Consider the following 26,029-nt stretch of genomic DNA (forward strand, 5'->3'; position numbering starts at 1 on the left):
TGATGACAGCTTTGCACACTCTTGGTATTCTCTCTTGGTATTCTCTCAACCAGCTTCATGAGGAATGCTTTTCCAACAGTCTTGAATGAGTTCCCACATATGCTGAGCACTTGTTGGCTGCTTTTCATTCACTCTGTGGTCCAACTCATCCCAAACCATCTCAATTGGGTTGAGGTTGGGTGATTGTGTAGGCCTGGTCATCTAATGCAGCACTCCATCATTCTCCTTTTGGTCAAATATCCTTTGATTTAACACTTCTTGGTTACTACATGATTCCATATGTGTTATTTCATAGTGTTGATATCTTCACTATTATTTATAATGTAGAAAATAGTCAAAATAAAGAAAAACCCTTCAATGAGTAGGTCTGTCCACACTTTTGACTGGTACTGTATATACTGTATACATATTTATTTTTTTGCAAAACAGATGGGGCTCAAAACAGGGGGCTCTGGGGGCTCTGCCCCCCCACCGCCCTGAATGACAGGTCGCCCTGGCTGTAGTGTTAAGATTTCCCTTCACTGGAACTAAGGGGGCTAGCCAGAACCATGAAAAACAGCCCCAGACCATTATTTCTCCTCCACCAAACTTTACAGTTGGCAGTATGCATTGGGGCAGGTAGCGTTCTCTAGGCATCCGCCAAACCCAGATTTGTCCGTTGGACTGCCAGATGGTCAAAACAAATCAAATCAAAGTTTATTTGTCACGTGCACTGAATACAACCTTACAGTGAAATGCTTACTTACAGGCTCTAACCAACAGTGCAAAAAAGGTATTAGGTGAACAATAGGTAAGTAAAGAAATAAAAACAACAGTAAAAAAGACAGTGAAAAATAACAGTAGTGAGGCTATAACAGTAGCGAGGCTATATACAGGCACAGGTTAGTAGGGCTGATTGAGGTAGTATGCACATGTAGAAATGGTTCAAATGACTATGCATATATGATAAACAAAGAGTAGCAGTAGGGTAAAATAGGGGTTGGCGGGTGGCGGGTGGCGGGACACAATTCAGATAGCCCGGGTAGCCAATGTGTGTGGACACTGGTTGGTTGGGCCAATTGAGGTAGTATGTACATGAATATATAGTTAAAGTGACTATGCATATATGATAAGCAGAGAGTATCATCAGCGTAAAAGGGGGGTTGGGGGGCACACAATGGAAATAGTCCGGGTAGCAATTTGATTACCTGTTCAGGAGTCTTATGTCTTGGGGGTAAAAACTGCTGAGAAGCCTTTTTAGTCCTAGACTTGGCACTCCGGTACCGCTTGCCATGCGGTAGTAGAGAGAACAGTCTATGACTGGGGTGGCTGGGGTCTTTGACAATTTTTAGGGCCTTCCTCTGACACCGCCTGGTGTAGAGGTCCTGGAGGGCAGGCAGCTTAGCCCCAGTGATGTACTGGGCCGTACGCACTACCCTCTGTAGTGCCTTGCGGTCGGAGGCCGAGCAATTGCCGTACCAGGCAGGGATGCAACCAGTGTTGTTGCTGTAGAACCTTTAGAGGATCTGAGAACCCATGACAAATCTTTTTAGTTTCCTGAGGGGGAATAGGCTTTGTCGTGCCCTCTTCACGATTGTCTTGGTGTGTTTGGACCATTCTAGTTTGTTGGTGATGTGGACACCAAGGAACTTGAAGCTCTCAACCTACTCCCCTACAGCCCGCAATGAGAATGGGGGCATGCTTGGTCCTCCTTTTCCTGTAGTCCACAATCATCTGCTTAGTCTTGGTTAAGTTGAGGGATAGGTTGTTGTCATGGCACCACATGGCCAGGTCTCTGACCTCCTCCCTATAGGCTGTCTGGTCATTGTCGGTGATCAGGCCTACCACTGTTGTGTCATCTGCAAACTTAATGATGGTGTTGGAGTCATGCATAGCCATGCAGTCATGGGTGAACAGGGAGTACAGGAGGGGACTGAGCACGCACCCCTGAGGGGCTCCAGTGTTGAGGATCAGCATTGCAGATGTGTTGCTACCTCCCCTCACCACCTGGGGGCGGCCCGTCAGGAAGTTCAGGATCCATTTGCAGAGGGAGGTGTTTAGTCCCAGGATCCTTAGTTTAGTGATGAGCTTTAAGGGCACTATGGTGTTGAGCACTGAGCTGTAGTCAATGAATAGTATTCTCACGTAGGTGTTCCTTTTGTCCAGGTTGGAAAGGGCAGTGTGGAGTGCAATAGAGATTGCATCATCTGTGGATCTGTTTGGGTGGTATGCAAATTGTAGTGGGTCTAGGGTTTCTGGGATAATGGTGTTGATGTGAGCCATTACCAGCCTTTCAAAGAACTTCATGGCCAAGGACGTGAGTGCTATGGGTCTGTAGTCATTTAGACAGATTGCCTTGTTATTGGGCACAGAGCTTATGGTGGACTACTTGAAACATGTTGGTATTACAGACTCAACCAGGGGCATGTTGAAAGTTTGCAAGCCCTGCCACATAAGACGAGCGTCGGAACAGTGTATTACGATTCAATCTTAGCCCTGTAATGACGCTTTGTCTGTTTGATGGTTTGTCGAAGGGCATAGCAGGATTTCTTATAAGCTTCTGGGGTACTCCCTGTTCACCCACGACTGCGTGGCCACGCACGCCTCCAACTCAATCATCAAGTTTGCGGACGACCTGGTAGGCTTGATTACCAACAACGACGAGACGGCCTACAGGGAGGAGGTGAGGGCCCTCGGAGTGTGGTGTCAGGAAAATAACCTCATACTCAACGTCAACAAAACTAAGGAGATGATTGTGGACTTCAGGAAACAGCAGAGGGAACACCCCCCTATCCACATCGATGGAACAGTAGTGGAGAGGGTAGCAAGTTTTAAGTTCCTCGGCATACACATCACAGACAAACTGAATTGGTCCACTCACACAGACAGCATCGTGAAGAAGGCGCAGCAGCGCCTCTTCAACCTCAGGAGGCTGAAGAAATTCGGCTTGTCACCAAAAGCACTCAAAAACTTCTACAGATGCACAATCGAGAGCATCCTGGCGGGCTGTATCACCGCCTGGTACGGCAACTGCTCCGCCCACAACCGTAAGGCTCTCCAGAGGGTAGTGAGGTCTGCACAACGCATCACCGGGGGCAAACTACCTGCCCTCCAGGACACCTACACCACCCGATGTTACAGGAAGGCCATAAAGATCATCAAGGACATCAACCACCCGAGCCACTGCCTGTTCACCCCGCTATCATCCAGAAGGCGAGGTCCGTACAGGTGCATCAAAGCTGGGACCGAGAGACTGAAAAACAGCTTCTATCTCAAGGCCATCAGACTGTTAAACAGCCACCACTAACATTGAGTGGCTGCTGCCAACACACTGACACTGACACTGACTCAACTCCAGCCACTTTAATAATGGGAATTGATGGGAAATGATGTAAATATATCACTAGCCACTTTAAACAATGCTACCTTATATAATGTTACTTACCCTACATTATTCATCTCATATGCATACGTATATACTGTACTCTATATCATCGACTGCATCCTTATGTAATACATGTATCACTAGCCACTTTAACTATGCCACTTTGTTTACATACTCATCTCAGATGTATATACTGTACTCGATACCATCTACTGTATCTTGCCTATGCTGCTCTGTACCATCACTCATTCATATATCCTTATGTACATATTCTTTATCCCCTTACACTGTGTATAAGACAGTAGTTTTGGAATTGTTAGTTAGATTACTTGTTGGTTATTACTGCATTGTCGGAACTAGAAGCACAAGCATTTCGCTACACTCGCATTAACATCTGCTAACCATGTGTATGTGACAAATCAAATTTGATTTGATTTGATTTGGTAGAGTCCCGCAACTTGAAAGCAGCAGCACTACCCTTTAGCTCAGTGCGAATGTTGCCTGAAATCCATGGCTTCCGGTTGGGGTATGTACTTACAGTCACTGTGGGGACGACGTCTTCGAGGCACTTATTGATAAAGCCAGTGACTAATGTGGTGTGCTCCTCAATGCCATCGGAAGAATCCCGGAACATGTTCCAGTCTGTGATAGTAAAACAGTCATATAGTTTAGCATATGCATACCTGACCAATTTTTTATAGACTGAGTCACTGGTGCTTCCTGATTTAATTTTTGCTTGTAAGCAGGAATCAGGAGGATAGAATTGTGGTTGGATTTACCAGATGGAGGGCGAGGGAGAGCTTTTTACGTGTCTCTGTGTGTGGAATACAGGTGATCTAGATTTTTTATCCCCTCAGGTTGCACATTTAACCTGTTGATAGAAATTAGCTAGAACTGATTTAAGTTTCCCTGCATTAAAGTCTCCAGCCACTAGGAACGCCGCACCTAGGTGAGCGGTTTTGTGATTGCTTATTTGCTTATATAGCTGACTGAGTGCGGTCTTAGTGCCAGCATCCGTCTGTGGTGGTAAATAAACAGCCATGAAAAGTATAGCTGAAAATTCTCTTGGTAAATAGTGTGGTCTGTATTTTAGCACAAGATACTATAGACTTCCTTAGATTTTGTGCACCAGCTGTTGTTTACAAATATGCACAGACCGCCCAGAGTGTGCTGTTCTATCTTTTATCTTCGCAACTGAGACGTTGTTCCTCATAGATGTTTCCATTTCACAATAACGGCAGAAATTTGACAAACTGACTTGTTGGAAAGGTGGCATCCTATGACGATACCACATTGAAAGTCACTGAGCTCTTCGTAAGGCCATTCTAGTGCCGGTGTTTGTCTATGGAGATTTCATGGCTGTGCGCTTGATTTTATATACCTGTCATCAAAGGTATATAAAATTCGGCTAAAATAGCCAAATCCACTAATTTGAAGGGTTGTCCACATACTTTTGTGTATATATAGTGTAATATTACACGATATGGTATTTAGTGCCAAAGGGGCTAGAATTCTTCCTCATTATGTTTTCACCATTGGTCAAGCGTTCTGTAATTGTGGGAGTGTAAGCATTTATTTGATCTTTTTACAGCTTTGGCGCTGTAGTTTACGACTTAATTAAAGTTGTTGAGAGAAGAAAGGGACACAGTGTTCTTACAGTATGTCAGGATTTATGATCTTAAAGCAGGAACATTAGTATTGATTTCTTAATAAGTGGATTAGCACGTACTGTTCTTACAGTTCTTACGAATTCACAGTGTCTGTGTGTTCTCAGACAAATAGATTTACACTGTTTACACTGTGTTTGCACTGCATCGTCCAAAGTCAAATCGTAAGGTTGTTCTTTTGGTCAAATTCAAATGGTAACATTTTAATTCTTTCCAAACCATAATGGTCAAATAAATGTCATAATATCTAATATGTCTGCCAATTTGTCTGCCTTTGTATTACAAAACAGTTATAACATATTAAAACAACTGATTATGTGAAAGCGACCAGTTTGGGGGACAGTCCACAGAATACTGATAAAATGGTTGGAATACCACTCTGTTGACATCATTGGATCGCATTCACACATACTATATCCTTTGTGTGTCAACAATACACTGATGCTGCTTTCCGACTGTAACATGAGTGTTACAATAGTGTGCTGTATATGTCAAAAGCAGAGTTCTAAGATCCCACAGCAAACACAACTACACAGACAGGAAATGTATAATTGGATCATTGTGTGTATTTGGATCATGACGGTAGGCCGCCATCGTAAATAAGAAAATAAAGGTTAAATAATTATATATATTTTTTATTATTATTATTAATTAACTGTAGCTGATGATAGCTTAAAAATCAATCATTTGTTTGTTCTCTTTTTTTTAAAGTACTACAATCGAAAACACGCGTTCGAGTAGAATAGGGAAAAAGGTATTCACCAAGGGCTTTAAATAAGGGTCAGCAATTGAGAGCTTGATATGTAGAGAAGATTGGGAGAAACTCCACAAATACAGGTGTACCAAGCTTGTAGCGTCACACCCAAGAAGACTCGAGGCTGTAATCGCTGCCAAAGGTGCTTTAACAAAGTACTGAGTAAAATATTTCTGTAAATGTGATATTTCCTTTTTTACTTTTAATAAATCAGCAAAAATGTCTAAAAACCTGTTTTTGCTTTGACATTATAGGTTATTGCGTGTAGATTGACGAAGATAAAAATGATTTAATCAATTTTAGAATAAGGCTGTAACCTAACAAATTGTGCAAAAAGTCAAGGGGTCTGAATACTTTCCAAAGGCACTGTGTGTGTGTGTGTGTGTGTGTGTGTGTGTGTGTGTGTGTGTGTGTGTGTGTGTGTGTGTGTGTGTGTGTGTGCCAGAGTAAACCCACTTGCTTATCACCACGGCAAGAGATGAAAAGGGGTTTCAAGTAACTTCCAATAATAGTGTGTGTGATAAATCATTGGAATTGGACATTTAGATAAAGTTGAAAGAACTTTATTGTCTGGTAAATCAATCCTCTATAGTTTGGTGATCACTCTCTCTTTCTCCCTCCCTCCCTCACTTCTCCTATCCTTTACCCTTCCTTCCCTCCCTCTTTCTCCTTTTCCTATCTCTCTCCCTCACTCTCTATGATCACCCTCCCATGTGGTTGAGTTAATGTTTAATACTTTCTCTGTGATATAAACATTTCCTGCTACGCTGTCAGCCTGGAGCACACCTTTCCCACTACCTTACCAGTAGCTAACCTGAGGCTTACCTGTATTTGACCTGTAGCTCAGCCAGGAGTGCAGATGTACCTTTCTGTTCACTGCTTTCCGGTTTACATTTTGGTACCCTGAAGGTTGAGCTATCTGGTGCCCAGGTGTATACCTGACCAAACAGTTTTTCGTATTACCTCAAGGTTAGTAGTAAGTTAACACTAGGTTACCTGTGGTCCAGGTGTGTTTCTGTCTCTGGGTTACCTGTCTGTTGGAGAGCCATGGTTGGGTGTAGCTGGATGTGGAGCCATAGGAACTACCTCATTATCCTCCTCACCCCACTTCTCCTCCTGCCTCTGCCTCTGCTCATCCCCACACCAGTAAGTGTGTTGTGTGTGTGTGTGTGTGTGTGTGTGTGTGTGTGTGTGTGTGTGTGTGTGTGTGTGTGTGTGTGTGTGTGTGTTGTGTGTGCATTTAGCATTTACATTCTTATTAAAAAGTATTTTCAAATCGAGTGTTATTTGTCACATGCCTCGTAATCAACAGGTGTGGACTAACAGTGAAATACTTACTTACGGGCCCTTCCCAACAATGCAGAGAGAAAAAAGAAAAACAATAGAAAATTCACAATGAGTAACAATAATTTGGCTATATACACAGTCTATCACTACTGAGTTGATGTGCAGGGGTACGAGGTAGATATGTACATATAGGTAGGGGAAAAGTGACTAGGCAACAGGATCGACAATAAGCGGTAGCAGTAGGGTATTTAATGAGTCAAAAGAGTGCAGAAGGGGTCAATGCAGATAGTCCAGGAAGCTATTTGGTTCAGTCTTATGGCTTGGGGGTAGAAGCTGTTCAGGGTCCTGTTGGTTCCAGACTTGGTGCATCAGTACCACTTGCCATGGGGTAGCAGAGAGAGCAGTATGACTTTGTGGCTTGAGACTTTGACAATTTTTAGGCATTCCTCTGACACCGCCTGGTATAGAGTTCCTGGATGGCAGGGGCCCTTCCCTCTGTAGCGGCTTGTGGTCAGAAGCCAAACAGTTGCTGTACCAAGCGGTGATGTGGCCAGTTAACTTCTTACGGATGTAATCCCGTTAACGGGATCGTGAAAGTGCAGGGCGCCAAATTCAAACAACAGAAATCTCATTATTACATTTCTCAAACATACAAGTATTATACACCATTTTAAAGATAAACTTGTTGTTAATCCCACCACAGTGTCTGATTTAAAAAAGGGTTTACGACGAAAGCATACCATGCGATTATGTTAGGTCAGCGCCTAGTCACAGATAAACACAGCCATTTTCCAGCCAAAGAGAGGAGTCACAAAAAGCAGAAATAGAGATAACATTAATCACTAACCTTTGATGATCACTCCTAGGACTTCATGTTACACAATACATGTATGTTTTGTTCGATAAAGTTCATATTTATATCCAAAAATCTCAGTTTACATTGGCGTGTTATGTTCAGTAATGTTTTGCCTCCAAAACATATGGTGATTTTGCAGAGAGCCACATCAATTTACAGAAATACTCATCATAAACATTGATGAAAGATACAAGTGTTATGCAGAGAATTAAATATATACTTCTCCTTAATGCAACTGCTGTCAGATTTCAAAAAAGCTTTATGGCAAAATCACACCATGTGATAATCTGAGTACAGCGCTCAGCCACCAAACAGATACTCGCCATGTTGTGGAGTCAACAAAAGTCAGAAACAGCATTATAAATATTCACTTACCTTTGAAGATCTTCATCGGAATGCACTCCCAGGAATCCCAGTTCCACAATAAATGTTTGTTTTGTTCGATAAACTCCATAATTTATGTCCAAATACCTCCTTTTAGTCCAGTAAATCAAATGCACAAGGCGCGAGCACTAAGTCCAGACGAAAAGTCAAAAAAGTTATATTACAGTTCGTAGAAACATGTCAAACGACGTATAGATTCAATCTTTAGGATGTTTTTATCATAAATCTTCAATAATGTTTCAACCGGACAATTCCTTTGTCTTTAGAAATGAGAAGGAACAGAGCTCGTGCTCAAGGCCGCGCACGTGACTAAACTAATGGCTTTCAGCCAGACCCCTGATACAAACAGCTCTTATTCGCTCCCCCTTCACAGTCGAAGCATGAAACAAAATTCTAAAGACTGTTGACATCTAGTGGAAGCCTTAAGAAGTGCAATCGGACCAAATTTTACACTGTATATTGGATAGGCAATGACTTGAAAAACTACAAGCCACAGATTTCCTACTTCCGGGTTGGATTTTTCTCAGGTTTTCACCTGCCATATGAGTTCTGTTATACTCACAGACATCATTCAAACAATGTTAGAAACTTCAGAGTGTTTTCCATCCAAATCTACTAATGATATGCATATCTTAGCTTCTGGGCCTGAGTAGCAAGCAGTTTACTCTGGGCACGCTTTTCATCCGAACGTGAAATAGCACCCCCAGCCATAAGAAGTTTTAAATGCTCTCAATGGTGCATTTGTGTGTGGACCATGTAAAATCCTTAGTGATGTGAACACAGAGGAGCTTGCCTGGTTAGAGGGATATTGATTGGTATCCATAATTAAGAGAAAGAGGTCCTAAATCAGAATGAGCCAGCAGTTCTGAGGAGGGAACATGTTGATGTCATCAAGTGCAAAACACTGTGAGGAGCGAGGCTCCAAAATACCAAGGTTCATTATTAGATAACAGCAGATACTAGTAGATATACATTAAATATAAAAATATATATCTTCCGTCACGATCGTCGAAATAACAAGAGGAATACCTATGTGAGAATGCTGTTCATCGACTACAGCTCAGCATTTAATCATGATTACCAACAACGACGAGACGGCCGACAGGGAGGAGGTGAGGGCCCTTGGAGTGTGGTGTCAGGAAAATAACCTCACACTCAACGTCAACAAAACTAAGGAGATGATTGTGGACTTCAGGAAACAGCAGAGGGAGCACCCCCCTATCCACATCGATGGGACCGTAGTGGAGAGGGTAGTAAGTTTTAAGTTCCTCGGCGTACACATCACAGACAAACTGAATTGGTCCACCCACACAGACAGCATCGTGAAGAAGGCGCAGCAGCGCCTCCTCAACCTCAGGAGGCTGAAGAAATTTGGCTTGTCACCAAAAGCACTCATAAACTTTTACAGATGCACAGCATCCTGTCGGGCTGTATCACCGCCTGGTACGGCAACTGCTCCGCCCCACAACCGTCCGGTAGCAAACTACCTGCCCTCCAGGACAACCACACCACCCGATGTCACAGGAAGGCCATTTATTAAAGTTATTAATTATTAAAGTGGCTGGAGTTGAGCCAGTATGTTGGCAGCAGCCACTCAATGTTAGTGGTGGCTGTTTAACAGTCTGATGGCCTTGAGATAGAAGCTGTTTTTCAGTCTCTCAGTCCCAGCTTTGATGCACCTGTACTGACCTCGCCTTCTGGATGATAGCGGGGTGAACAGGCAGTGGCTCAGGTGGTTGTTGTCCTTGATGATCTTTATGGCCTTTCTGTGACATCGGGTGGTGTAGGTGTCCTAGAGGGCAGGTAGTTTGCCCCCTTGATGCGTTGTGCAGACCTCACTACCTTCTGGAGAGCCTTACGGTTGTGGGCGGAGCAGGTGCCATACCAGGCTGTGATATAGCCCGACAGGGTGCTCTCGATTGTGCATCTGAAATGTTTGTGTGTGCTTTTGGTGACAAGCTGAATTTCTTCAGCCTCCTGAGGTTGAAGAGGTGCTGCTGCGCCTTCTTCACCACGCTGTCTGTGTGGGTGGGCCATTTCAGTTTGTCCGTGTTGTGTATGCCGAGGAACTTAAAACTTTCCACCTTCTGCGCTACTGCCCCGTCGATGTGGATATATATTGTCCTGCTAATAACAGGGTAAATAATATATCTGTGAGAATATCCAAGGGGCTTTTATATAATTCTAAAAGAATAATAATAATAATAAAACATATTTTGGAGATGATTTTGTTTTCAAATAATGTAAATTGAGCGAGGAAAAAGGCCATTCTTGAATATGGGGTGAGACATTGTTACTAATTCGTAAATAAAGCCTGTTTTTTATTTAGAATTAATTATTTATCTTTTTAGGGGGAGACAAACCAAAAACCTACAGTCATCTCATGGGTCTCCCAGTCGAGGCCAGCACGAGTATGGAACCAGCATCTGTAGCAACACACATCTGTAGCAACACACATCTGTAGCGACACAGCTGTCGCAACACAGTGTCTTAGACCATTGTGCCACTCAGGCGCTGTACAATGTGACTGGTCAAGAGTGGGCTACAGTACTACAGTAAAAGCTAAAATAATCCTAACAAAAGAAAATAATAAAAACCTTAGTGTAACAACAGTTTTAATAAGTAATACAGCAGTTGTGCACAATTATCAATTTCTATTTAGGTTTATGTCAACCATTCATTGTCAGTTAGAGACACAGTAGGACCTGAAAGCATAAACAGTGCTCTAACTCCCCCTTTGCCCTTGTCTGGAGCCAAGAAGTGGTGACACAAGGTAACGTACTAAACCACAATTCACCTCTACGTCCCGCAGCATAATCGCAAACCTTTTAGTGGACCAACCACTGTAGGTAGAGAACCAAGCTAAAAAACCCTCAGAAACACTAATACTCCTTAGCCGGCCCACAAGAATGGAATTGTCTACCGTATCAAAAGCTTTGGCCAAGTCAATAAAAATAGCAGCACAACATTGCACAGAATCAAGGGCAATGGTGACATCATTGAGGACCTTTAAGGTTGCAATGACACATCCATAACCTGAGCGGAAACCAGATTGCATACCAGAGAGAATACAATAGACATCAAGAAAGCCAGTCAGTAAAGAAGGCAAAATAGAAATAGGCCTATAACAGATAGGATCAGCTTGATCTCGCCCTTTAAATAAAGGACGCGCTGTGGCTGCCTTCCAAGCAATGGAGAGGAGAGTAAGGTTAAAAAAGGTCAGAGATAGGCTTGGCAATGATAGGGTCAGCAACCTTAAGGAAGAAAAGGTCTAAACCATCTGACTCAGGTGTTTTTTTGGGGTCAAGTTTAAGGAGCTCCTTTAGCATCTCGGACTCAGTGACCACCTGCAGGGAGAAACTTTGTAGTGGGGCAGGGGGTAAAGAGGGAGGAGCATCGGGGCTAGTCACATTAGAAGGGGCGGGAGATGAGGAAATGTTGGACGTGCAAGGAGCCATGGCTGAGTCAAATAGGAATCCTGGTTTAATGAAGTGGTGAAAAAAGAGCTCAGCCATGTGCTTCTTGTCAATAACAATTACATCATCAACATTAAGGGACATGGGGAGCAATGAGGAGGAGGGTTTCTTCTCCAGGTCTTTGACCATTTTCCAGAACTTCTTGGGGTTAGACCCACAGAGAGAGAACTGCTTCTTAAAGTAACTAACTTTGGCTTTCCGGATAGCCTGAGTGCACTTATTCCTCATCAGCCTGAGTGTGCATGTGCCGAGTCTTTCGCCAAATTAAATTATTGAGGTGGAGTAACTCTGCAAGATCACGGACGAACCAGGGGCTGAACCTGTTTCTATTTCTCATTTTATTTATGGGGGTGTGTTTGTTAACAGTACCACTGAAAATATAAAAAAAGAAGGTCCAAGTGTCTTCAACACAAGGGATCAAGCTGATTCTATACCAATTTACAGAGGCCAGGTCACGAAGGAACGCTTGCCCATTAAAGTTGTTTTGCAAGCATGTATGACAAATCAGGACAGGTCGTTTCACTGAGCAGCCATTACGAACACAGGCTGTAACACAGTGATCACTAAGGTCATTACAGAAAACACCAGACTGATACCTATCAGGTTTATTTGTGAGGATAATATTGAGGAGAGTAGCCTTTTCTGGGTGTTTGGAGTCATACCTTGTGGGATTGGTAGTAATCTGAGAAAGATTTAGGGAGTCCCATTGCTTTAGGACTTGGTCAGGTGTTTTAAGCATGTCCCAGTTTAGGTCACCTAGGAGGACAAATTCAGACTTAGTGTAAGGGGCCAGGAGATAGCTTAGGGCAGGTAGGGTACAGGCTGGTTGCTGATGGAGGACGAGCAACAGTCAACAAAGAGCTATTTGAATGGGTAATGCTTAAAACCAGCACATCAAATTATTTGGGGACAGAGTTGGTGGAGACAACCGAGCACTGAAGGTGATCCTTGATAAAGATTGCCACTCCACCACCTTTGAAAGATCTTGTCTTGCCGAAAAAGGTTACAACCAGAAAGGTTAACATCAGTATTCAAAACATTTCCTCAACCACGTCTCAGTAATGACCAACACATCTGGATTGTAACTGTGAACCCACGCTTTCAATTGATCAATTTTAGGTAATAAGCTTCTCGTGTTAACGTGCAGAAAACCCAGGCTTTTACGAGAGCAAAAATCAGTGAAGCAGATATCAGACCACAATTGGGGTCAGAATTGGGGCTAGCAACAGTAGATGGGCCAGGGTGTACATGTACATTTCTAGATATCATCAGCAGTAATACAATCAAGGACAGGGAGAGCTCTGCAGTGCTGATTTATGACATTTGAATGTGCACTAGATGGCAACAAGATCATATTGTACAGAAATTTCATCAGGTAACATGAATATCAAGCTGGCGAGAGGTGGTTAGAATAGGATGGGAGGCCAAAAGTCTGTGTAACCAATAGAGTCAGAGTCCCGAGTGTGGGAACAAACATAGTCTATCCCACGGTTGGGTAAACAAGCACGTTCATAGTCAACAAAGCATGCAGGAGTCATGAGGCAAATAGCAAAATAGGAAAATGCACAAGAAAAAAAATAACGACTTGGGGCTAGCCATTGTAAGCCATTGTAAGTCCAGAGTCAACAGAGAGAGAACAGATCACCAGGCGGAATCCAAGCAGCAGTGCAGCGGGTAATGGGAGTAGGTGTCACACCCACTTGGGAGAAGCTTTTATATCTGGAGGCAGATTTCTTGAAGAAAATGCCACTGAATGGTCTTTTAACAGTGGGAGGGTGCTTCAAAGGCCTTCGGATTTGGGTGTGGAAGGCTGTGAGAGACTCCTGCCATTTGTTGGGCTCAAAGGCTTCGACACTTCTCTCTTCACACCTCAGTGCTAATAGAAGTTGTATCTCGTCTGTCACAGGTTGGGTGGTGTCCTCAGGTTTCTGCTGTTTGTTAGCTTGGAAGAAAGAATCCTTGATAGTAGTAATCCTTAAAGTGTCACGTGCTGACCTTAGTTCCTTTTTTATGTCTCTATTTTAGTTTGGTCAGGGCGTGAGTTGCGGTGGGTATTCTATGTTTTGTATTTAGTGTTCAGTTTATTAAAGGCATCATGAACACGTACTACACTGCGCTTTGGTCTACTCCTTCTTCCATCAACGAGAATCGTTAGATAAAGGTATTTTTGTCCAAAAATGTGGTTTTAGGTTTGGGGTTTTGAAAGCGGACTAAAGGTTAAGATGTGGAGGGTAGCATCCTGTATATGTCCCTACCCGAAAAATGCAAGTTTACCTAACTCTAAATCTATCTTCTTATAAAAAAATGTGAGAGCTCACATGCAGCTGTGTCTCTCTCTCTCTCTCTCTCTCTCACACACTCTCCCTTCGTTGCCTTTATGACTCTAAAACCTAATTAAAATAAACAAAAAAGTATACATCCTATCTTAATCTATCAGGGAGATGGAGTTGACCATTTATGGTAATTTCAATATTGTTTGTTTAAATCAATCAAAAAAAAGATAACTTTACAGACCATGAGGTTGTGTTGCACTACATGTAATGAGGACATGAATAAGGGGTCCTGCTCATGAATAATGTAGCTCCCTGCTCATTCCTGATTAATTTAGGATTGTAGACAAATTTGACTGAGTTGACCAAATCTCTGGACACATTTTTCAGGAATCACAGTTTTTAAAACAGTAAAAACTTTTTGGGGGAGCGCTTGAAATTGGGATCCTTTACTCCGGACATGGGCATTTCTGGGCATGGAGCCGACATGGATATGAATAATATTGAAAATATGTAGAAAATATCAAAAGCAAATCTTTCACCCTAAAGGTAAGCTCAAATAACAAAATACTTTTTTCACCTATAAAAAATACATTTTCCAGACTGTCAAGAATCCCTGAACTACTTCTATTGGAAGTATTTTTAAGTATTTTAAAATGATTTACTATACTCTTTTGAACCATTTTCAAATACTTATTTCCAAATACAATATTTGAAATACCAAACAGACACAGGTTCAAATGCATGGGAGTATTTAAACATTAATATTTGCAAATACATGCCAATCATTTGCCAATCATTTGCTAGTGTATTTCTAAATACACAAAATTGTGTTTTTACTGTGTGCTTATTCTCAGATGCATAAACCCTTTGTTTTTCCAGTGATGGACTCTGCTGCTGGGGTATTGGGACCCAACATACGTACTAATTGTAACAATGTTCAAAACAGAGAAATCCTCTGCTTTCTTGTAAGGGTGCGAACTGACTCCAAACCTGGCCATCTGTGGAGATATGGGTTGGGAACCATGTGTGGTTAGGCAAAAAGGTGACATGGTATGTCTATGGCGCAGACGGATAAATATGCCAGAACACAGAATCACAAAAAAAGTGTTAGACTGGGACCTTACTCATAACAACAATCCGTGGACTAGAGAATTGTTATCTATTTTTTGTGAAACTGATTTTCAGTATAAATATTCAGGAACAAATTATCATGTGGTGTAACCCAAATCAAGGATAAACTTTTTCTAATCCACAAGGAAAAATGGGAAGCTGATATTAGGTTTAAACTTCAACTTAGAATGTACACTCCCAATGGGCACACAGACCACGGCATTTCAATGTGGGTAAAATTTGTCTGAGACATTGATCAATGAGATTTCGACCTTTATTCACTCACTCAAAAAGACAGCCAGAATTGTTGAATTCCCGATGTGTTATCACTATGCTTTCAACCATTTAAAACCCCAAGCAAATTACAATGGAATAACAATGTCTGATTTTTGGTTTAGTGGTCATCTAAATGTGTTATTACTGCACTTTCAACCGTTTAAAAGCAAAACAAAGTTCAAATGGGAATACAATGTCAGATATTTTTTATTCATACAAAAGCGTGATGTTTTATCACTGTGCTTCATCTAATAGCAAAAACCAAATGACATGGTATCCAGTTGAGATTACATTAAAAGTACATGGTGCAAGTGATCAATGCTGTTCGAGATCCTGCACAAATTATTACAGCAATTGTGAAGATCTCTACCGACCTGCGATCTTTGCATGTTATCTTGAACATGCAAACGCTCCATTATTACATAAGAAGATATTTATATTCATAGTTACTACAGGCTACCCTCAATGTGGCCGTTACTCATTTTAAGGTTGAATAAATACTGTTATATTAGTTTGTAAGATTAACTTTTGGCTATTTACTGTATTACAAAAGTAATATATAAAAATGATGAATTGTGTTTGATAGTCAACTCAACCAAATATCAACATTTGAAGGAGATGTATATTTTGTACAGGTGACTTAGTCTGGCTTCAATTTCAGTTTGTCTACAAATTAAGAATTGATATGTTGGATTTTCGACTCCATCTCAACCAATAATCACATCAAACTTCATGTAAAGTGCATTTAAGGTTTGATTTAATTTAGTCCTATTTACTTAGATTTTTGGTTGAGATGGAGACAAGAGTCCAACATATTAATGATGAACTTGAAGAATATATTTGAAATCAACCAAAACTTGAAACCCTAGGCCTATATGTAATCTAAAAAAAAGGAAACATCCTCTCAATGTCAACTGTGTTTATTTTCAGCAAACGAAACATGTGTAAATATTTGTATGAACATAACAAGATTCAACAACTGAGACAGAAACTGAACAGGTTCCACAGACATGTGACTAGCAGAAATTGAATAATGTGTCCCTGAACAAAGGGAAGTCAAAATCAAAAGTAACAGTCAGTATCTGGTGTGGTCACCAGCTGCACTAAGAACTGCAGTGCATCTCCTCCTCATGGACTGCACCAGATTTTCCAGTTCTTGCTGTGAGATGTTACCCCTCTTCCATCAAGGCACCTGCAAGTTCCCGGACATTTCTGGGGGGAATGGCCCTAGCCCTCACGTTCTGATCCAACAGGTCCCAGAGGTGCTCAATGGAATCCGAGCTCTTCGCTGGCCATGGCAGAACAATGACATACCTGTCTTGCAAGAAATCATGCACAGAATGAGCAGTATGGCTGGTGGCATTGTCATGCTGCAGGGTCATGTCAGGATGAGCCTACAGGAAGGGTACCACATGAGGGAGGAGGATGTCTTCCCTGTAACGCACAGTGTTGAGATTGCCTGCAATGAGAACAGCTCAGTCCGATGATGCTGTGACACACCGCACCAGACCATGACGGACCCTCCACCTCCAAATCGATCCCACTCCAGAGTACACGCCTCGGTGTAACGCTCATTCCTTCGACGATAAACACGAATCCGACCATCACCCCTGGTGAGACAAAACCGTGACTCGTCAGTGAACACTTTGCCAGTCATGTCTGGTCCAGCGACGGTGGGTTTGTGCCCATAGGAAACGTTGTTGCCGGTCATGTCTGGTGAGGATCTGCTTACAACAGGCCTACAAGCCCTCAGTCCAGCCTCTCTCAGCCTATTGCGGACAGTCTGAGCACTGATGGAGGGATTGTTCCTGGTGTAACTCGGGCAGTTATTGTTGCCATCCTGTGTCTGTCCTGCAGGTGTGATGTTCGGATGTAAACGATCCTGTGCAGGTGTTGTTATACATGGTCTGCCACTGCGAGGATGATCAGCTGTCTGTCCTGTCTCCATGTAGCGCTGCCTTAGGCATCTCACAGTACGGACATTGCAATTTATTGCCATGGCCACATCTGCTGTCCTCATGCCTCCTTGCAGCATGCCCAAGGCATGTTCACGCAGATGAGCAGGGATCCTGGGCATCTTTCTTTTGGTGTTTTTCAGAGTCAGTAGAAAGGCCTCGTTAGTGTCCTAAGTTTTCATAACTGTGACCTTAGTTGCCTACCGTCTGTAAGCTGTTAACAACCATTCCACAGGTGCATGTTCATTAATTGTTTATGTTTCATTGAACCAGCATGGGAAACAGTGTTAAAAACCCTTTACAATGAAGGTCTGTGAAGTTATTTGGATTTTTACTAATTATCTATGAAAGACAGTCCTGAAAAAGGTATTTTTCTTTTTCTGCTGAGTTGATTGTGCATTTTTTGTTTAACCCTGGGTTGAATTGAAGCAAAAGCTGTTGGTGACTTTTCAAAGGATATATAGGCTTAAATAATATCATTGATGATATGCAGTGCCTTCGGAAAGTATTCATACATAAGTATTCAGACCCTTTACTCAGACCCTTTAGCAGCGATTAGACCATCGAGTCTTCTTGGGTATGACGCTACAGGCTTGGCACACCTGTATCTGGAGAGATTCTTCAGAGACATTCCTCAGTGCAGATTCTCTCAAGCTCTATCTGGTTGGATGGGGAGCATTGCTGCACAGCTATTTTCAGGTATTTTCAGAGCTGTCCGATCGGATTCAAGTCCGAAGGAAGGTGAACCTTCGCCCCAGTCTCAATCCTGACTAGACTCTCAGTCCCACCGTAGGGATAGTGCCAGGTTTCATCCAGACGTGAAGGTTGGCATTCAGGCTAAAGAGTGCAATCTTGGTTTCATCTGAGAATCTTTAGGTGCCTTTTGGCAAACTCCAAGCGGGTTGCCATGTGCAGTTTTACTGAGGACTGGCTTCCGTCTGTCCACTCTACCATAAAGGCCTGATTGGTGGAGTGCTGCAGAGATGGTTGTCCTTCTGGAAGGTTCATCTCCTCAGAGGAACTCAGGAGCTCTTTCAGAGTGACCATCGGGTTCCTGATCACCTGCCTGACCAAGGCCCTTCTCCCCACGATTGCTCAGTTTGGCCAGGTGGCCAGCATCTAGAAAGAGTCTTGGTGGTTCCAAACGTTTTCCATTTAAGAATGTTGGAGGCCACTGTGTTCTTGGGGACCTTCAATGCTGCAGATATTTTTTGGTACCCTTCCCCAGATCCGTGCCTAGACACAATCCTGTCTCGGAACTCTACAGACAATTCCTTTGACCTCATGCGTTGATTTTTGCTCTGACATGCACTATCAACTGTGGGACATTATATGGACAGGAGTGTGCCTTTGCTAATCCTGTCCAATCAAGTGGACTCAAATCAAGTTGTATAAACATCTCAAGGATGATCAATGGAAACAGGATGCACCTGAGCTCAATTTCGAGTCTCACAGCAAAGGGTCTGAATACTTATGTAAATAAGGTATTTCTGTTTTAAAAAACACGTTTTCGCTTTGTCATTATGGGGTATTGTTTGTAGATTGCTGATGATTTTTTATTTATTTAATTCATTTTAGAATAAGACTGTAGCAAGTTGTGAAAAAGGTCAAGGGGTCTGAATACTTTCCGAAATCACTGTGTGACTAATGAAGTATTGTTACATTTAATTTGTTCTTTTAAACCAAAATGTTGGATTGACTTCGAAAACAACAGTGAATATATTTAGTTATTAAGACATCTCTCAATAATCATTCTCAGGATAGCACATTGGTAGTAGTCAGTGACAAATATCAGAGTTAAGCAGGGCAGGGCTTGATTAAAACCCTGGATTGCAAGACCAAATGAATAGCTGTAGATAGATCAACTCTTCAGTAGGAGGCTTGCATTATGTTTAGTTTGTTCACAATGCCTGGGGAAGGAGGAGGAGGAGGAGAAATGTACTATTTGTGTAATGAGGCTAGATGGTAGCTGTACATAATTATTGTATATATGTGTATAATTTGTCAAATGTTATTTGGCTTTCAGTACAAGGAAAATGGTATTGTGTTTCGTAGTGTCTTGTAAGCCCATGTGGCTGGGCACCGGTAGAGACTTAAATAAATCATATTAATCAATCATATTCAACTACTTGTATTTTCAAGAAAAATTATGTCAAAATGTATTTGAAAGTAATTGAAATACCCTAAATAGTATTTGAACCCAGATCTGCACTGTTCACACTCAACAAATACACAATACATACAGTGGACATTGCCCATGTCATACACATCTTGTACCACCACATACATAATACATACAGTATATTGCATTCTGCCCATACACATTTTGTCGGTGGCACACTGACACAACCTGAAACTGAATAGCACAGTCAATGGAATTGTACAAGAGTACAGCAATAACATGATGAAATTGTAATGGATGTGTTGGGTCATTGGACTCTCTGAGGTGACCATGGTAACGTGTGTGTGTGTGTGTGTGTGTGTGTGTGTGTGTGTGTGTGTGTGTGTGTGTGTGTGTGTGTGTGTGTGTGTGTGTGTGTGTGTGTGTGTGTGTGTGTGTGTGTGTGAGAGAGAGAGAGAGAACCCAAACCCAAGGCTACATGGTAGACCAAGGGATAAAGGAAAGCTCTGTTCAAAGCTGAATTCCTGACCTTAGGTCAACTAGCTAGCTACTACTATGATTACCTTTCACACTGTTTCCTTTCTACTGTAACTCTCTCCTGGTTTGTTGTAAAATATTATCTGTTCTAAACCAATGTGTTGGAATGGAAAGTTTTCAGCCAGGGAGGTTAAATAATGAGTTTGTATTTCTCCCTCCGACCCATAAAGTGTGTCATAAAAGACAATCGCATGGATGAATGTTCGTTTTTATGACCAAAGGTTACAGCTATGTACTATTTCTCTGTGTGTGTGTGTGTGTGTGTGTGTGTGTGTGTGTGTGTGTGTGTGTGTGTGTGTGTGTGTGTGTTTAAGATTATGTGCATGTATGTTTAAGAGAGAGACTTAATACAGAGAAACAGTAGTAGTGCTATACATTTTCTAATTCAGTCAGTTTAGCAATTCCAGAACCCACAAGTGAAAATCCATCCCTTTCTGGTCTAATGGAGAGCTAGGCAGTTGCTATTGTTGTTCAACGTGTAATGAAACTGGCCATATTCTGTTTCAAGTTTGTGTTCTAATACTCTAACCCCCCTATTCCTCTCACTCTCTCTCTCTTTTTCTCCATTTGTGTCTGTGTACAGGAGGCTAAGTGTGGCTATGCTATCATCCTGATGGCACTGTACTGGTGTACAGAGTGTATGCCCCTGGCTGTGACTGCCCTACTGCCTGTTGTCCTCTTCCCTATGATGGGCATCATGGAGTCTGGAGCAGTACGCAAACATTACACAAACAAATCAATACAAATGACTGAAACCTGATGTCTACGCTTTAGTCAGTGGGCTGACTAGGTCCTGACCTGTGTGTGTGTGTGTGTGTGTGTGTGTGTGTGTGTGTGTGTGTGTGTGTGTGTGTGTGTGTGTGTGTGTGTGTGTGTGTGTGTGTGTGTGTGTGTGTGTGTGTGTGTGTGTGTGTGTGTGTGTTTGCGTGCATGTTACCTTTTCCAGGTGTGTGTCCAGTACCTAAAGGACTCTAACATGCTGTTCATCGGTGGTCTGTTGGTGGCCATCGCTGTTGAGAACTGGAATCTTCACAAACGCATCGCCCTCCGAGTACTACTAGTGGTGGGGGTACGACCGGCACTGTAAGTACAATAAGTTAGCTAGTAGCCACTGTAATACAGTAGCCTTTACAGTCAGTATACTGTACAGTCAGAGTTAGCTACCGTTCTACAAAATATAGTCAGAGAAAGCAACATTAGCTACAAAATATAGTCAGAGTTAGCAACATTAGCTACTGTTCTACAAAATACAGTCAGAGTTAGCAATATAAGCTACCGTTCTACAAATCAAATCAAATTTATTTGTCACATACACATGGTTAGCAGATGTTAATGCGAGTGTAGCGAAATGCTTGTGCTTCTAGTTCCGACAATGCAGTAATAACCAACGAGTAATCTAACCTAACAATTCCAAAACTACGACCTTATACACACAAGTGTAAAGGGATAAAGAATATGTACATAAAGATATGAATGAGTGATGGTACAGAACGGCATAGGCAAGATGCAGTAGATGGTATCGAGTACAGTATATACATATGAGATGAGTAATGTAGGGTATGTAAACAAAGTGGCATAGTTTAAAGTGGCTAGTGATACATGTATTACATAAAGATGCAGTAGATGATATAGAGTACAGTATATACATATACATATGAGATGAATAATGTAGGGTATGTAAACATTATATTAAGTAGCATTGTTTAAAGTGGCTAGTGATATATTTTACATCAATTTCCATCAATTCCCATTATTGAAGTGGCTGGAGTTGAGTCAGTGTGTTGGCAGCACCCACTCAATGTTAGCACCCACTCAGTGGCTGTTTAACAGTCTGATGGCCTTGAGATAGAAGCTGTTTTTCAGTCTCTCGGTCCCTGCTTTGATGCACCTGTACTGACCTCGCCTTCTGAACGATAGCGGGGTGAACAGGCAGTGGCTCGGGTGGTTGTTGTCCTTGATGATCTTTATGGCCTTCCTGTGACATCGGGTGGTGTAGGTGTCCTGGAGGGCAGGTAGTTTGCCCCCGTGATGCGTTGTGCAGACCTCACTACCCTCTGGAGAGCCCTACGTTTGTGGGTGGAGCAAATGCCGTACCAGGCGATGATACAGCCCGACAGGATGCTCTCGATTGTGCATCTGTAGAAGTTTGTGAGTGCTTTTGGTGACAAGCCGAATTTCTTCAGCCTCCTGAGGTTGAAGAGGCGCTGCTGCGCCTTCTTCACGATGCTGTCTGTGTGGGTGTACCAATACAGTTTGTCTGTGATGTGTACGCCGAGGAACTGAAAACTTACTACCCTCTCCACTACTGTCCCATCGATGTAGATAGGGTGGTGCTCCCTCTGCTGTTTCCTGAAGTCCACAATCATCTCCTTAGTTTTGTTGACGTTGAGTGTGAGGTTATTTTCCTGACACCACACTCCGAGGGCCCTCACCTCCTCCCTGTAGGCCGTCTCGTCGTTGTTGGTAATCAAGCCTACCACTGTAGTGTCATCCGCAAACTTGATAATTGAGTTGGAGGCGTGCATGGCCACGCAGTCGTGGGTGAACAGGGAGTACAGGAGAGGGCTCAGAACGCACCCTTGTGGGGCCCCAGGGTCTCGAGCTTGATGACAAGTTTGGAGGGTACCATGGTGTTAAATGCTGAGCTGTAGTCGATGAACAGCATTCTCACATAGGTATTCCTCTTGTCCAGATGGGTTAGGGCAGTGTGCAGTGTGGTTGAGATTGCATCGTCTGTGGACCTATTTGGGCGGTAAGCAAATTTGAGTGGGTCTAGGGTGTCAGGTAGGGTGGAGGTGATATGGTCCTTGACTAGTCTCTCAAAGCACTTCATGATGACGGAAGTGAGTGCTACGGGGCGGTAGTTGTCTTGCTCAGTTACCTTAGCTTTCTTGGGAACAGGAACAATGGTGGCCCTCTTGAAGCATGTGGGAACAGCAGACTGGGATAAGGATTGATTGAATATGTCCGTAAACACACCAGCCAGCTGGTCTGCGCATGCTCTGAGGGCGCGGCTGGGGATGCCGTCTGGGCCTGCAGCCTTGCGAGGGTTAACACGTTTAAATGTTTTACTCACGTCGGCTGCAGTGAAGGAGAGTCCGCATGTTTTGGTTGCGGGCCGTGTCAGTGGCAGTGTTTTGTCCTCAAAGCGGGCAAAAAAGTTATTTAGTCTGCCTGGGAGCAAGACATCCTGGTCCGTGACCGGGCTGGTTTTCTTTTTGTAATCTGTGATTGACTGTAGACCCTGCCACATACCTCTTGTGTCTGAGCCGTTGAATTGCGACTCTACTTTGTTTCTATACTGACGCTTAGCTTGTTTGATTGCCTTGCGGAGGGAATAGCTACACTGTTTGTATTCGGTCATGTTTCCGGTCACCTTGCCCTGGTTAAAAGCAGTGGTTCGCGCTTTCAGTTTCACGCGAATGCTGCCATCAATCCACGGTTTCTGGTTTGGGAATGTTTTAATCGTTGCTATGGGAACAACATCTTCAATGCACGTTCTAATGAACTAAAATACAGTCAGATTTAGTAACGATAGCTACCGCTCTACAAAATACAGTCAGAGTTAGCAATATTAGCTACCATTCTACAAAATACAGTCAGAGAGCAATATTAGCTACCATTCTACAAAATACAGTAAGAGTTAGCAACAAAAGCTGCCATAATACAACAATAGTCAGAGTTAGCAACATTAGCTACGTACTACAAAATACAGCCATAGTTAGAAATATTAGCTACCTTCGTGAAAAATACAGTCAGAGTAAGCCACATTAGGTAACGTACAACAAAATATAAATCAGAATTTTTCATATTAGCTACAAAATACAGTCAGAGTTAGCAACATTAGCGACTGTTTTACAAAATACAGTCAAAGTTAACAATATTAGCTACCGTCTGGCAAAATACTGTCAGAGTTAGATACATTAGCTAACTTTCTACTGGTAGTGGGGATATGGCCGGCACTGTAAGTATACTAAGTTAGCTAGTAGCCACTGTAATACAGTAGCATTTACAGTCAGTATACTGTACAGTCAGAGTTAGCAACATTACCTATCGTTCTACAAAATACAGTCAGATTTAGCAATATTAGCTAAATTCTACAAAAAACAGTCGGATTTAGCAACAAGAGCTACCGTAATACAAAATGCAGTCAGAGTAAGCAACATTAGCGACTGTTCTACAAATTACAGTCAGTTAGCAATATTAGCTACAGTTCTACAAAATACAGTCAGATTTGGCAACATTAGCTACAGTAATGCAAAATACAGTCAGAGTTATCAAAATTAACTACCGTCCTACAAAATACAGTCTGATTTTGATATATTAGGTACTGTACTTTAAAATGCAGTGAGAGTTAGCAACATTAGCTATCGTCCTCCAAAATACAGTCAGAGTTAGCAACATTAGCTACTGTATCACATAAAACAATAAGAACAATGTTAGAAGTAGGCCTACCTTAGGTATAAAAAAACAATACAGATAGATATTACATGCAATGCAAAAGTAACGTTTGAATGCAATCACCATCCCCATCTCACTCTCTCCAGGCTGATGTCGGGGTTCATGGGTGTGACAGCCTTCCTTTCCATGTGGATCAGTAACACAGCCACCACAGCCATGATGGTGCCCATCGCCCAGGCTGTGCTAGGACAGCTGTGTGCCACAGAGGCCGGGCAGGATGAGCGGGAGCTGCAGGTTGAAGGGAAAGACAACCAGGCCTTTGAACTGGACACCAAAGCACCCCAAGAAGAAGACACCAAACAGGACCTCGTCAAGATTCAGCAGGATTATATGTGTAAGTGTAAAGATACATTACTTTCTTTCCTGAATGTAATCTTTTTAAGGGGAGTTTTATGGTTCTTTCTTAAAAACCTAAAAGTGATGTTATAAAGAACAACCCATTATTGCCTGATATGGTTCATAGAACCATTTTCAATATGTTTTCAATATGTTTTAATAAATTGAAAAGAGTACCCTGAATACAGTGTTAATGACTCTTCTGAGACAGGTGTATGTGAATGAATGGAGAACAGGGAATGACAGGAACATGTCTCGTTTAATGTGACCCTATTCCTGACTAACTCTCAAACCTAGCCCTTTCCCCCCTAGCCCGCTAACCACATTCCTCATTCTCTCTCCACCCCTCCTCTCCCTCTCTGTCCTTCCTCATCTTCCCTCCCCCCAGACAAGGATGAGGAGAGGGATGCAGACTCACCTCTGGAGAGGAGAAGAAAAGAGAGAGAGTTGAAGTACCAGCTCTTGACTAAAGGGATGAGTCTGAGTGTGTGCTACTCTGCCAGTATCGGAGGCACAGCCACCCTCACTGGCACCACACCCAACCTCATCCTCAAGGGACAGATGGATGAGTAAGTTACACACACACACAGGCACACACATACAGTGCATTCAGAAAGTATTCAGAACCCTTCCCAAATCAAATCAAATTTTATTTGTCACGTACACATGGCTAGAAGATGTTAATGCGAGTGTAGCGAAATGCTTGTGCTTCTAGTTAGACCATGCAGTAATATCTAACAAGTAATCTAACAATTTCACAACAATTACCTTTTACACACAACTGTAAAGAAATTAATAAGAATATATACCTAAAGATATATGAATGAGCGATGGCCAAATGGCATAGGCAAGATGCAGTAGATGGTATAGAGTACAGTATATAAATATGAGATGAGTAACGTAGGGTATGTAAACATTATATACACGTAAAGTGGCATTGTTTAAAGTGGCTAGTGATACATTTGTTACATACATTTTTCATTATTAAAGTGGCTAGAGATGAGTCAGTATGTTGGCAGCGGACACTCAATGTTAGTGATGGCTGTTTAACAGTCTGATGTCCTTGAGATAGTGGCTCGGGTGGCAGTGGCTTGGGTGGTTGTTGTCCTTGATGATTTTTTTGGCCTTCCTGTGACATCGGGTGGTGTAGTTGTCCTGGAGGGTAGGTAGT

General features: G+C 42.4%; 1 protein-coding gene across 1 annotated transcript in view; it reads left to right on the forward strand.

The window, feature by feature from the left end:
• Positions 1-6,548: 6,548 nt before the first annotated feature.
• LOC112217145 (solute carrier family 13 member 2-like) overlaps positions 6,549-26,029 on the forward strand; it is a 58,341-nt gene continuing 38,860 nt past the window's right edge. Inside the window, exons 1-5 of the mRNA XM_042300031.1 lie at positions 6,549-6,931; positions 20,645-20,773; positions 21,008-21,144; positions 24,609-24,856; positions 25,247-25,427. Of these exons, the coding sequence (XP_042155965.1) occupies positions 6,833-6,931; positions 20,645-20,773; positions 21,008-21,144; positions 24,609-24,856; positions 25,247-25,427 (794 nt within the window). The 5' untranslated portion in view covers positions 6,549-6,832. The remainder of the gene's footprint in view (positions 6,932-20,644; positions 20,774-21,007; positions 21,145-24,608; positions 24,857-25,246; positions 25,428-26,029) is intronic.

The sequence above is a fragment of the Oncorhynchus tshawytscha genome, linkage group LG17, assembly GCF_018296145.1.
Source record: "Oncorhynchus tshawytscha isolate Ot180627B linkage group LG17, Otsh_v2.0, whole genome shotgun sequence".
NCBI classification, from domain to species: domain Eukaryota; kingdom Metazoa; phylum Chordata; class Actinopteri; order Salmoniformes; family Salmonidae; genus Oncorhynchus; species Oncorhynchus tshawytscha.